Here is a 14,553-nt window from a genome sequence, read left to right as displayed (position 1 = left end):
TCTGTCCCCACTCAATGCAAAGTAGTGTTAAGAAAGAGAGACGCTAGCCTTAACTGTGGAGAAGAGTCAAGAGTTCAGAGAGCTCTCTGGGGAGCATTGTACCTGTGAGGGTCACATCGGTCACTTGATTTGGGTCCAGATACTTTTTAAGGAGGCCTGTATGTTGGAGACCCAGAGGACAGTGGGGCTGAAGGGGACTAGTCAGTAATAGAGAAAAAGGATCAGAGGCCTAGAAATAAACCTGATTTGTAATCCTGGTTGTACCACTTATTATTACATGTAACATTAAGCAAGTCTCATATTATCCTGGGTTTCTATAAAGTGACTAACTTTTAGGTTTCTCTCAGCTTAAACCTTTTATGAATATGAGATTTGGGTGGTTTCATCCTCATCACTGAGCTCACTCTAACTTTTGATTGGAGAGGGCACGAGAAACATTAGTTCTCAGATAGATTTGATTTCATCTTTTAGGTACAGTGAAAATAAAGGGCTGGACTAAATGGCATTATGAGTTCCCTCCTCTGAGTCTTGGTTGCAGTCTCTTTTCTGGCTTCATTTATGTATCTTTTTTAAGTAGAGAAAGAGACAAGGGTTGAAGTATGGAGGTGAAAGTTAGAAGGAGGACGAAGGATCATCCAGGAGTCCTGTCCCACATCCTGTCTGGATGTGAGCCCTGAGGCACAGTCTATAGGTTGTGAGGATTTTCTTGGTTCTTTTGTACCTTCTCAGCAGCTCTTGAGGATGGTATAGTTCCAGGGGAGCACTGTTTCTCTTTCCCTTTTTTTTTTCCCCTAGTACCTCAACATGCTAAGGACTTGTGAGGGCTACAATGAAATTATCTTCCCCCACTGTGCCTGCGACTCCAGGAGGAAGGGGCATGTTATCACAGCCATCAGCATCACGCACTTTAAATTGCATGCCTGCACTGAAGAAGGACAGCTGGAGGTGAGAGTTCACTGAGCAGGCACCTGGCCAGGGGGCAGCGCCAGGAACACCGGGAGTGTTTTGATGCTCACTTGCTATGTTTTAGTTCCTACTTGGGGTGGGGGAGAGTGAAATCAAAACTGTTTTGACTGGGATGCATAGGCTCTGGGTGCACACTGCTCCTCACCTTCACTGGCTGTTTACATTGACTTTTATTTTTCTGTCAGTCTTTTCCATGAAATGCTATAGACATCTCTACATTTCTTGTCTGCTGCCTGGTTCAGAACCATCTTACCTAAGCTCCCCAGGATTCTCAAACTTATGCTCTCAATTGTTCAGAACCAGGTAATAGCATTTGAATGGGATGAGATGCAGCGATGGGATACAGATGAAGAAGGAATGGCCTTCTGTTTTGAATATGCACGAGGAGAGAAGAAGCCTCGATGGGTTAAAATCTTCACACCATATGTGAGTGATGGTTGGGGAAGCATGCTTGGGGAAAGTAGATTGGGCTTAAAGTTCTCCTAAAGCTAAATGTGTAAATGGAGCTGTAGGGATAAACAGTCTTGAGATCTGAACCTGTTTGAATTCTAGATCCCTAGGTTCTTCTGTCTTTCCTTTAAGCCCAAGTAGGATTAGCAGTTTCACTTTCCTCTTCACTCACAATTACCACTAGAAGGAGCCAGAGAATAGTAGATGAGCCAGGCCTGGGTTTTATGGAGTCTCTTAAGGTTTTTCTCAGGCTGAGCAAGTTTGGAAGGTGACTCTGGGCAGGAGTTCAAAGGCATGGTTTTGTGATGCCTGGTCTGGAGACGGCAGTGAACGTTGCTTTGTCTTTTTTCAGTTTAATTACATGCATGAATGCTTCGAGAGGGTGTTCTGCGAGCTCAAGTGGAGAAAAGAGGTAATTCTAAACAATCTTGAATTGACCTTTTCATCTTTGTTTGTTTAAAATGTACACTCCTGTATCCAAATACCTGGGACCCTCACCTCCATCTTTCTAGGAATATTAGTTACAGACCAGTTATCCCACATGAGCCAAGATGCTCTTCTAGGAGTATTAGTTAGAAACTAGTCATCCCACGTGAACCAGGATGCTCTTCTAAGAGTATTAGAGATGGGTCATCCCACCTGAGCCAGGATACTCTTCTAGGAGTATTAGTTAGAGACTAGTCATCCCACGTGAGCCAGGACGCTCTTTTTGGAGTATTAGTTAGAGACCGGTCATCCCACATGAGCCAGGATTCTCTTCTAGGAATATTAGTTAGAGACCAGTTATCCCACATGAGCCAGGATACTCTTCCAGAGAGGTCATTAGCCTTGGATGCTAAACCAGACTGTGCAAAAAAGCCCTGTTTCCCTTGTCAGGAGGGTGGCTATTGGCCACAGGCTGTTCATCTCCTGTGACTTCATGGACCCTCCTCTACCTATATTTTTATCAGTCGCCCTCCATGTTGTTCCTGATCCAGAAGGGCAGTTGTACTTAGCTTTAGTCCTTCTGACTAGATGAGACGTTAAAGAGTGTGTAGGATAACCAAGAGTGTGTGTGTGTGTGTGTGTGTGTGTGTGTGTGTGTGTGCGTGTGTGGTTTTTGCTGCTGCTTTCCTGCTGTCTGTATGTGCTAGTGATGGAACAGAATTTAAAAGATTCTGAATAATTAGCTGCTTACTCTTCAAGAAGATGTTTTTGAGGCTCAGAAAGTAAAGTAAGGAATATGAGCGTTTATATTCTTGGTTTTGTAGGAAGAACACAGGGCCCTGGGGATCAGATCTGGATTCTCTCCTAGCCATTTTTCTTTCTGTGATTCTGTTCAAATCGGTCTCCCTGGATTTTAGTTTTCTCATCTTTTCTTATCTGTGAGACTGAAAGACTGAGCCGGATGAGTAATATCCTGGGTACCTTCCAGCTCTAAAAGGCTGTGATTCTTGATGGAAAGTTGTGTCCAGTGAAGAGGCCCATCATGTTGGGTCATCCAGTCATACATTTTCTGTGTGAGGGGTTGTCTCTGGATGGGAGGAGATGAAGACACTTGAGGCTTCCCAGTAACTCTTGTCTTTTTTTCCTTTCAGAACATTTTCCAGATGGCGAGGTCACAGCAGAGGGATGTGGCCACCTAGCCTCTCGTTACCCTGTTCCCTTTTCTTCACCCTCATCCTCTTACCCCTTTCGTCTCCCATGTCAGACAGAGTAACCATTAACACAGAAGAAGAGAAAAAGGAAAAAAGTCATTATACTCAAAAGCCCTAAACTAAATGTCATTAATAATTCCTGAGTTTCGTATCTCTGTAATTGAGCTGGTAGAGAACAATAGATGGGTCAGCACCAGGAGTCAGCTGAGTTAAGACAGGAAAAGACAGAAATAAGCCCAACCAATTCGCCAAAGGGATCTTTGTCCTTTCCTCTGGGCCTCATACCAACAGACTCTCCTTGTACTATATTTTTAGAACTGGAACTATGAACTCCATCCATTTGCACTGTTCAGACATATATATGTATGTATGTAAAAATTATATATACGCAAATTAGCTGCACGTATATACATATATATATTTCTTTTTAAATTTCATATTGATGGCAGTACCTTTTTTAGCTTGTGTTTTTACACACCTTTCACTAGAACTCATGACTTCTCTCTTGCTCTCTTTATTTTGAAACAAACTTTAAAAAGGAAAAAAAAAATTTTACAGGAAAAATACCTCTCCTCATGAAGGACTCGAAAAGTTTACAACCTGCTTGGGTTTTCCCCCCTTTTTTGTATTGAATGAAGATTTTGGATCATGGGTTGCCATTGAGTCTGAGGAGCGAGGAGCATAATTTCTTTATCTTCAAAAGGCTGCTGGGGAGGAGAAAGAAGCGTGTTTTTCAAGGGCAGTGGGGCTGCAGATCTGCAGGGAGAGTCTGAAGACTTGGTGTGGTCTCTCTTGATTCCAAGACAGCGTTCCTGGTCCATTTCTCTCTCTTCCACTCATGGCTTTTAGCCACATTCCACATCTTCCTGCTTCCCGAGGGCCCCCTGTACGCTTTCCCTCAGCAGGCCTAGAATGAAGGATGGGGGCTCAGGAGGTTGATGCCACAGACCCCTGAAACACTTGGTGGTCATGACTGCCCATTTCTCTGCTGTTCGTAAAGCAGGGATTGTACTCGGGACCAGAGTCAAAGCTGATACCTTTAGGCACAAAGATTGGACTTAGGTAGGGGAGGAAAGAAGAAAGGCACTATGTACGTAAGCTTCTTCCTACTGTGTTCCCGACCAGTAACACCGTAACTATTAGATTCTCTGTGACTTCCTTAAACAACCGTGTTGGGGAAGGACCTGACCATATCCCCCAAGGCCTTGGGGACACTTGGAATGGTCAGTGATCTGAGCCAAGCAAAACCATAACCCATCTAAGCCAGCTGAGGACCCAGGAAGGGACAGTAGGAATATGGTTGATTTGGGTTGGATCTCAACTTTTAATTAAAAGGATACTGAAGGAAAATATTTTTGCCCCTTAAAAGAACGCCTCATCTGACCTTGCAGTTAGACCTTTTGAGACCTAAGAACTGCATCCCTGGGTCTGGGGCCAGGGCTGACTGGGGGTTGAGAATGTCGCTCTCTCAAAGGCTGCCCTCCTGATGTGAGAGCAGCAGGAGCGACATTCTTAACCCCCAGGCTCCAAAGAGATGGTGTTGAGAGCTCTTAGTCAGGCTCTGATGCATCTGAAACACATCTTTGAGCCTCTATTACTTTTTTCCTTCTCTACCTTCTGAACAAAAGCCTTCACAGAGTGGCATCTTTTGCTTTGTCTAACTGGGAGGCAACCATAGTTGGTTGTAGTCACTGAGCAGTGTTGGGGTGGTTTGAAGTTTCTTTTTCTGTAACTTGTTTCTGCAGATGGTCGTGAGGCACTTTACTCTCTCTCTCACTCTGTTACCCTGGCAGGCACTTGCCCCGGGGGGTGTGGTATCATGTAGGACATCCTGTCTTTCCTCGCCTTCTCCAAACCAGGCGGGATCACAGAGTACAAACTGTAAGGAAGCTGTGTTTAAAGTCGCAGAGAGTGAGCCCTGCTTTGGAGGCTTTGGGACAGAGTTAACTTCTTCTGGCATAAATGAATTTAATAATGAGCCAGAGGACCATGGGAAGAAGGTATGTTGATTGCCCACTCCAAGGAGCTGAAGAGGTTTTTGGCCCCAGCTCTGTTCACACTTTAAAAATAGTAGTTTGCTCCTATTCTGTCAGAGTGGGAGAGGAATGAACAAATCCTGGAGTCCACGGGAAGCCCAAAGGCTGCCCTCCAGATGTGAGAGCAGTGGGGGTGCTCTTAGCATGTGTAGACGCTGCTCCCTCCCTCCTGCCCTGACCTGGCACTCACTTGGCACTTGGAGATTGGGTGGGGCCTATTGGATGGTTAGCCTGTTGGGAGAATATGTTGAGGGCCAGCCCCTACTTGAGGCTGTTCCATTAACAAAGCCCCAGCTTGGGGAGACGGGGAAGGAGGGAAGGCCCAGAGGAAGGCTTTCTCTCCACTCACAGCAGGTGTCCTGCGATGGAGGCAGAGGTCGCTGGGGCTGTGCAGCTCCTAGGATCAAGCTCTTCTTTGCATGAAGCAGTGTTTGTGTGATACCTTTTCCCTCTTACTCTGCACTTCCTTTCTTGAATCCCTGCTATCTTTCTCAGTCCTGGGTTCTGCTCAAGGAGGCTTCCCTCAGTCTTTTTTTTGCAGTTTGTCTCCGGGAAATGGAGAGGTCCCCCTGCTCCCTGCTCTGCCCATAGCAAAGCCAGCAGGCTCGCCCTGGTCTCTCCTTTCACCCCCACAGAGAGTTCCTGTCCTCTTTGATCAAAGCTCAGAGTTTCTATGGGTCAGGAGAAAATGCAGGCCCTGAGAAACTGATCTCTGCAGAAAGTTTCCCTTGGCCCATGCTTTGGGTTTTCTGCTCTTTATAGTTTAATTTTACTCTCCATTCTTCTCCCCTCCCCTTGCTCTAGGTCTAAGCTCAGCACAAGTGCGTGCTCAGGGCAGCTCCTAGGCCTGGACAGCTCTCAGGGAGGAATTAGGTAAATGTTTGGCATCCCCATACCTGGCCTATCTGCTTTCATCCTTTGCCCAGGCCAGTAGCTTTGGGTCACTCCTTCTTGTACCTCCAAATCCAGTGCTTGGAGCAGCAGTATAGGGCTCTGATGGGAGGTGACACCTCTGTCTCTCATTTCAGAATTTGCCAACTCGGGGACCTGGCTCTGGAAGGCAGTTTTCTTAAAGGGGATGGCATCCTGGGTGACCTGAAATTTCCAAACCTAGAGGGACAACTGTGCCCTCCCTTCTCTCCTTGGTGTTCTCTGGATTGATTCAGAAGTAGAAACCATTTGGTCTATTGGGCCCCAGCATACCCGCTAGGTTCCTTCCAGCTCCACTGTGTCACATTAGCTTCCCTTTGGGAGGGTGATGTGGTTGAATACTCAGAGAGGAGAGGTGGTGGGTGTGCATCTTCAGCCCCCCACCTTCCGGTTTCACCTCCTGCCTTCCTCTTCCCTAAACCTGAGCACATCATTCCAAGCCTCACTCATTTACACAGTGGCGTCGGCTCACTCCTCAGCAGTAATCTAGGATGTGTGGGAAGCTTAGGGTTCTGGGGAGGAACAGAATTGAAGAGGGGAGTGATGTGGGTGGAGGCACTGGCCAACTGCTAAACTTGGACACCAGTTTTATATCACGCCCCCTTTGTAAGCCAGTGAGCTGGGCTTCAGTTTTCCCCAAACCATGCACACTTTTAATTTATTTGAGAGAAACTCTAATTGTATTTTCACTGCAGTATCTTGTATTTTTTATTTGTGATTTAGGAAATGTGAAGAGAAAATACTCAGACACATAATGGCTAACTGTTTCTTTCATTCCTTGTTCTAGAGCTAACCACTCTAAAATTGTTTGGTAATGTCACTTAGTGTAATTAATTGTAACATATTCTTTTAAATAAATTGATTTATTGATGAAACTATTCTTTGGTTTCCTTGACTACAAATCCTTTGGGTTGTGTGGGAAGAGGTGAAGAAGAATGTTTGAGATTTGAGTTTGAATGATCCATCTGAAAATGGGGAGAAATATGTAACTGGCTCTCCTGCACAACTAGTGAAGCGTTTGTTTGAGAGCAGGAGTTGGGGAGAGGTGGAAAAAGGAGAAGGAGAAAGGAGAAGCTGGAAGGCCCCTGGTCCACAGTTGTGTTTCCAGAAAGTTCCTTCTCCAGCTTTTAGGATTGGTTGTGTCAGTTCACTCAAGCTCCACATGAAGACTCACAGGACGTCTCTCCCTCAGCCTGATGCAGATAGAGTCTGGCAGAGCCCTTGGGACAGTTTTAGCACTGTCCCCATGGCCCAGAAATATTTAGTTTCTTTTTTGCTTTTCAAGTAACAGGAAACTTCCCTCTGGAATCTGAACTGAAAGGTACATATCACCTCTAATGAGTGCCAACTCAGTACTGTGTACTCTGGATGATTGGAGTCCCTCCTCTGCACACATGTGGTCTTGCATGTTTTTTGCTCTTGCAGAAGAATCTTGGGTGCTATGGACTGAGTACCTAAACTTTAGAATCCCTATTCTACTCTGCGTGAGTTTCTAGGCTGAATCTGTTCTGAAAAGCTCAGCGTTTTTGTTTGGTTGGATTTTTAAAATTATTTTTATAGACCCTCCTGTTTTATCTTTATAATCCCGAGCCACATGCTTTTGCTTCTTGATTAGAGACAATGAGAGCAAAGAGTAGTTTGGCATTTTGTTTGGCAGTTGGGGGAGAGACATTGCTTGGGTCTCTCACTCGGCCGTCAGTGCTAAATAATTGAAATCCGGCAAATATTAAAGTCCCTGATGCCGGGAAAGATTGAGGGCAGAAGGAGAAGAGGGCGTCAGAGGATAAGATGGCTGGCTGGCATCACCAGTGCAATGGACATGAACTTAGGCAAACTTCTGAAAATGGTGAGGGACAGGGAGGCCTGGCGTGCTGCAGTCTGTGGGGCTGCAAAGAGTCGGACACGACTGAGCAACTGAACAGCAACAAATACTACTGTGTTAATTGGGGAAACAGTTTTTTTTAATGAGGAAAGAATCCGCAGAGAAGTGGAAAGTGGAACTCCAGAGTTAGAATACAGAAGGTAAAGTCAAACATTTACTGATTATCTATGTTGTGCAGGGTATTGTATTAGATACTGCAATAGATACAAAAGCAAAGTAAGAAACTCTACTAACTTTCAGGCTCTTGGAGGAATGACCGTGATCCCCAGCTGTGGAAGGGTTAAGTGGCAAAAGGACTAGAAAAGATGGGAGAAAGATCTTTGGATGAAAGCAGTTAAAGAAATCTTGATGAAGAAAATGGTGTTTAAAGTGAACTGTTTAGAAGGAGCAGGATATCAACAAGAAGGCATTTGGTGAACTTCATTGAGCTGTTATTTGCCAACACCTAGTAATTGGGAATGAAAATACATGGGTTGGAGGTTATCAAATACTTGTCTAGACAACAACAAACAGTTCTATTTGATTAGAACTCAAGGTGTGTATAGGAATAAAACAGAAGATAAACTTCTGAAGAGCCGTGAATGCCAGATAAAATCTCTACATTTAAAAAAAAAGAATTTCCCCAGTGATCCACTGGTTAGGACTCTAAACTCTCATTATTGAGGACCCAGGTTCAGTCCCTCATTGGAGAACTAAGACCCCAGAAACTGCACAGCATGGCCAAAAAATAAAGTTTCATCTTTTATCAGCTGCAGTTGAGAAACTTTGATGTTGCAGAAAACATACAGAGGGATCAGTTAGTAGGAGACTGTCTTGATTAGTAAGTGGATGCAGTAATAACTTGAAATGAGGGAATTGAATATGAAAAAATTATTTTAGTAAAATCATTTATGATTCAGCATTAAGCATTGAGTTTACTTGAGAGTAGTAAAAGATTCTCAAGGTTTCATGGCTCAGTGACAAATGGATATATTTAAGATGTGAAACTTTGGGAAAGAAAATATTTTAGCTTTGGACCTGTTACAATTTAGGCGTGTGTGAGAAATCTAGATACAGGTGTCCAGAAGTTATTTCTTATTTGCTGACCTCCTCCTAATGTTCTGGGCACTGACTAGGATGGTGGGGACTTGGCAGATGAACAAGGCAGAGTAGATATCTGTGAATGAATTTGTAGAAGATGGATGACTTCTCTGGAGAACAGGAGGGGAGGTGTGGAGATGGGTGGGGAGGAAACTAGATCTTCGGTGGGTGAGGAGAACCTGGGCAGTGTTGATGGCGGTGAGATGGAGAAACGGATGTGAGTGAGAGAGCGCCAGTAGGGCTTTGCAGTTGGGTTGGATCTGAGACATGAGAGAAACGGTGTGATTGCAGTCTGGGCCTGGGCCAGTTCCCAATGATCCTCTTTACTGGTGAGGAGGACTGAGGGAGCAGAGGCACCACCGAAACGGAGGTCAGGAGAAACATCAGGTTAGACACAGGTATCCGGTAGTCATCTTTGAGTAAAGAGAAGATGCAACCCCGTTTATGAGGAGCAAGAGGAAGCCGACTACTCAGGAAGGTAGACTGAAAGAGGAGCCAGAGAGGGGAGAATCTAAGAGGTGGGAGCTTGAGCCAGGGCTGCTCAAGTTCTCAAATTTGGAAAAGGGAATGAGGTTTGCTTGGCCAAGAGTGGGAATTGCTTCAGTCACAAACTCAAGCAGCCAAGGCTGCGAAAGCCTTTGAAATTTTAGCAGGAGAATGAAAAGACAATGCAGACCCCGAAAATCAGAGAGGGACTCAAGCTACTGAAGAGTCCAACCCTGAAGAAGCGAGACACCTTGTATTACATTCATATATTTTAAAGATCTGATAATACAGACGGGATGGGGATGCACTGAAGGAATGATGGAACTTTTCCCTTACCACATTCTCATCGCCACAGCCCCCTCCCAACTGAGGATATTTTCCTAAATGTCTTTTTATCTCTAAAACTAGAAGGCTTCCCCCAATCCCTATTAACCTGTCAGCTCCACTCTTCTGCCTTAAGTTATTTTCCTTCTCTCTTCTCTTCATGCTGCCATAAACATTTGAACAGTAACTTGATTATTTTAGAAGAAACTAATGCTGTTTCCTTTTGCTTGGCTTGAAGGTAAGTGATCCTGTTGTTGTCATTTCCTATTTCTTCTGCATTTTATTACGGAGGCCTCTTCTGCTCAGAACAGAGGTTAGTGAACTTCATTAGCTAACAGAACTACCTCTTCTTTATACATTTCCTGCTCTGTTTGAAGCAGTATGATGTCTGAAAAATCTGTGTTCATATAAGTTAGGAGCCCCCTTTTCTGTCTCAGGTGGCTGCCTTCGTTTTGCCATCAAAGGGCCTGGAGAATCTTTGCCCAGATGTTGTTCTGATTCCTCAGAAGAAGCCTGTGTCTTCTTCATCCCCATCATTCAACCTGACTTGCCTAATGCTTCTCTGGAGAAAAAACTGGCTGCAGCCTTGAGGGAGGCAGGACAGCAGCAAGCAGTGACAAGCAATGAATGTTGTCTTCCCTGTTTGTGTGAAGGGAAAGATGCCAGGAAGGGGAAGCCTTCCTAGTCCCGCCAATCCCCACATCTCAGGAGATCCCAGCTGTCAGTAAGTCACTCTGGAGGTGACTTTTGGTTTAAACCCAACCTATCTTTCTGTCCTGACCCAGAAATTGTTGCAAAGCCACAGTGAGCAGCTCAGGGGAAAATTCAGTGTTAATTCCAACTCTGGTGACCTTCCTCCTTGTGCACACCTCGGATGAGATCTCTGACCACACACACACACACACACACACACCCATGTCGCTGAGATTTCATATGCTGCGGACTTGGCTCAGAATCCTGAGTAAGTCCCATCCCTGATGTCTTACCAAGCCAAGAGATATGTTTTTTTCTTGAAACAATGTCCACAGATAGTCCCTCCAGCGCCACACATGTTACTTCTCTTTCTGTCTCTTCTTAGTTTGGGGCAGTTGAAGAAAAGGCAGAAGTATGGGGCGTAAGTGGGGGGTGAATTGTGGGGATTCACTCATCCTTGTCCTCTCATAGAACAGCTCTGGCCTGAGGCCAGATCTAGACTGGAAAGTGAGCAAGTTTATAGGTAGAATGTCATGAGAGTGAGGTTGCAGGTAGCCGCCTAGAAGCAAATGGTCCATATGTTGTGAAGTTAAAGACAACACCTGTGTGAACCCCAGTAGGAAAGCAGTTTACCTAGTGGAATCTAGAAAACTGAGAGACCAAGGGCTAATGTATCCACTTTCTGCTTGATAGGAGTCACTGCTCCAGCCTGCTAGGTACTTCTTGGGATCTTTGCCTCAGGTCACAGACAGGTAGTTGAAGCTGTGAGACAAGTGCATCATGGGCTTTGGGGCCTGGGTTCCATTCCTGCTTCATCCCTTCATCACTCTGTGATGCGGGTAAGTGAGCTCACCTCCACATCCTCCATTTCTCTGTAAAATTATATCCTGCCTCAAGTCAGCGACTCAATGGACATGAGTTTGAGCTGAGCAAACTCCAGGAGATAGTGAAGGACAGGAAAGCCTGGCGTGCTGCAGTCTATGGGGTAGCAAAGAGTTGGACGCAACTGAGCAACAACATAAGGTTGTTGAAATGAGGAAATGCACATTAAGGGCCTGGAAGAGAACCAGGTAGGTACAGAGCAATAGCTTTATAAACAGCGGTGGTACACTCCACTCCCAGCATCCCCGCTGGCTGAGTGCTGGGCCAGCTCCCCCATGTGAACGAGGGGCAAGTGGAGGTCTGAAGTGTGAGACCGCGTGTCCTCAGCCTTCAGATGGACAGGGCTGGCTATGGGGAAGAGGCCCGCTGACCTGCTTTCTCCCTTCTGTGCCTGCTCTGTAGAGCACTTCAGAATTAAGCCCAAAAGAAGGGCAGAGGAATAAGATCATGAAGCCATGATCAAGGCCTAGACTGTGCTCAAAGGACTTCCTATGAGGAAGTCTGGGCCTTCCTCTTATAGTTTTCTCTCCCCAACCTCACTTTCCTTACCTCCTTCTCTCCCTATCCCCCGTGGGCACCACATCCCCTACCGCCATCCTTCCAGGACACTTACTTGAAGCTTTTAAACTTTTTTCTTTATTTAGACAGAAAAGACCAACTCTTTAAAAGTAAAATGCAATAAATAAATAAGTTAAGCATAGAGAAGTGTCTGAAACTGACTCCCCACTCTCCCCTTACCACTCCCACCCCCACCCCATTTCTTTTCCCTAAAACCTCTTTCTAAAGAAAATGATCAGGTAATAAACCCTTTTAGCCCACCCCGCACCCCTCCTCCCAAATATCCAGTTACCCCTCAAAGCAAAGGGAGAAATCAAGAGAGAGAAAAAATCCAAGGGAAATATTGTCTAAACTCCCAGAAAGAGAGATGGCAGCGTCCGGGCTGGGCCGGGCTGGATAACGCACGGGTGGTAGTGGTATTTACACGGAGGGGACCAGCAGAGACTGTAAACATTTTTAGGGGTTTGGGGGAGGTCTTTTCCTCATGAAAGGAGGAGGGTCTCTGTGGCTGACTGGCGGAGAGGCAGCCCTCAGGGCTCCCCCACACCCTCCTTAGAGGGGGCCCTCAGGGGAGGCAGTGTTTTAGGGCTGGGAGCCCAGGGTTAAGGGTTGTCCTACCTCGAGCTGAGGGTGGCAGGGAGTGTGAGAACCAGCTTCTGAGAAACCCCTAACGTGGGGAAGAGGCTGGGGTGAGGTGGGTGGGGAGCGTGTCGGCGGCCCCTGCTGCCCCCCTGGGCCACACAGGTAGATGAGGCCCACGGGTGGGGGAGGCAGGTGCGAAAGCTGGGCACAGGAGGCCCGTCACAGGAGCCTCAGCAGAAGGCAGATACCCCGAGCCTTCGAGCCTGGTCCCTGCTCCCTCACGAAAGGCCGAAAGGGCACCTGGCAGGAAAAGGCCCTTTGGGGGAGGCGGGGTGATGGGAGTGGGCCGGTGTCCTGTGCCCCCAGGGCCACGAAGCAGCGTTTGCCCCAGAGCCCAGACAAGGCCCAGGGCGGATGTGCAGAGAGGGCCGGGGCCAGCCGTGGGGAGAGGGGTGAGGCGCCCCTTCCTCTGGTGTCTCCAGACCTGTGAAGGAAGGAAACACAGGTGAGGCTCGGGGAAGAGGGCAGCGGGTGCAGCTCACAGGCCCTGGGGTCAGAGGGAGCTGGGGGCGCTGAGGAAGGCAGGTCATCAGGAAGGCCTCGGGCCCAATTGAACCATCTGGCCCCCCAGCCATTCGACAAGGGGCCAGGGTGGAGGAGAGGAGACGGGAGGGGTGGGGCGGGTGATTCCGGAAACCAAAGGATGTTAGGAAGGAAATACTCAAACAGCCCGTGAGAAGAAAGACTGGAGGGTGTGGAGACAGGGGCTGGAGGAGGAGAGGCAAAGACACGAGGTGACCCACAGGCAGGCAGCGGGGACTCGGAGGAAGGAGGGTGAGGTACGGGGACAGACACCTGGAAAAGAGCAAGGGGGCGTCCGCAAAAGGGCGGCAGAGCAGGCCGGGGTGGAACCGGGGCTGGAGTCTCGTGGGGTGAGACCCGCCCCATCCCCTAGGGGGTGCTCTCATTCCTTTTTGAAAAGGAACAAAGAAAGCCAGAGAGAAATGCACGGAACACAGACCACAGTCACCAACCACTGTTGACCAAGCACGTCCCGCGAGCTGCCCCCGGCCCTGACCCTGGGCTGGGGGGCGCTTCCCTCCGCGGCCCCCTCCCCAAATAACAAACAATCGGCTCCAAAGACAACACGCTCGTTCCATGCAACTTACAGGGGCCCGGAGCAGGGGTCCGGGGATGGGGGCTTCGGCCGACAATGGACACGGGCCCTGGGCTGGGGGGCCCCCAGGGTGGGGGGGAGTTAAGCAGCCAGGATTGGGGGGAAAGGGGGAAAAACAGAAAATGTGGGTATTGTTCTTGGGTTGTGTTTTTTTCAGGGGTTTGGTCCAAAAGAGATTAAACAACACAAAAGTAATCAAAGCTCACAGCTCTGTGGCCATGAGGTTGGGGTGGTGGCGGGCAATGGGAAGGAGGGGGCCTGTTATGTAAAATTCACAGGCAGTCCAGCATTCCAGCCACCTCACCTGAATCAAAGGTGCTCCCCAGAGGCTTGACACTCAGACTCCCCCCAATCTGTTCTGTCACTCTCCCCTGTCCCATGGGTCTACAGCTACCACTTGGGGTCCAGGGCACCAGGACTTGATGTCCCCACTTCTCAGGACAACAGATATTCTAGGAGCCAGTGATTCTAGGACCCTCCAGTATCCTAAACCAGTCCCCCTAGTCCCCAAAACCTACTCCCCTAATTCTACTCCATCCCAAAGGAAAACCAGAAAGAGACACACATAGACACATGGACACTGACCAGACAAACGAGACCAGATACTGGGGAAATTCTAGGGAGTGGACACGGATAGATACAGACTTGGCTCTCTCTGGGGTCACAGTGTGTGTGTGTGTGTGAAAGAGAAAGTGAAAGAGAGAGACCTGGGCGATTGAAAATAGCTGAGGAAACTGCTCCAGGTCCCTGAGTGCCCAGAGTCAGGGGTGGGCATCCTTGAGCGGGGGTGGGAAAAGGGGTGGGGGCCCTGGCTGCAGTGTGAGGGGCTAGAGAGCTGACAGGACGGGAGCGGGACCCACCTGGGTGCCC

General features: G+C 47.6%; 1 protein-coding gene across 1 annotated transcript in view; it reads left to right on the top strand.

Annotated features, from left to right (window-relative positions):
- The window catches only part of SNX27 (sorting nexin 27), a 76,186-nt gene extending 69,289 nt beyond the window's left edge, over positions 1 to 6,897 (top strand). Inside the window, exons 9-12 of the mRNA XM_065904117.1 lie at positions 796 to 945; positions 1,264 to 1,392; positions 1,769 to 1,828; positions 2,994 to 6,897. Coding sequence (XP_065760189.1) covers positions 796 to 945; positions 1,264 to 1,392; positions 1,769 to 1,828; positions 2,994 to 3,041 — 387 coding nt within the window. The 3' untranslated portion in view covers positions 3,042 to 6,897. The remainder of the gene's footprint in view (positions 1 to 795; positions 946 to 1,263; positions 1,393 to 1,768; positions 1,829 to 2,993) is intronic.
- The last annotated feature ends 7,656 nt before the right edge of the window (positions 6,898 to 14,553 follow it).

This window comes from Muntiacus reevesi, chromosome 1 (assembly GCF_963930625.1).
Source record: "Muntiacus reevesi chromosome 1, mMunRee1.1, whole genome shotgun sequence".
NCBI lineage: Eukaryota > Metazoa > Chordata > Mammalia > Artiodactyla > Cervidae > Muntiacus > Muntiacus reevesi.
The sequence above is the reverse complement of the archived record's forward strand: the minus strand, read 5'-3'. Positions and strand labels throughout refer to the sequence as shown.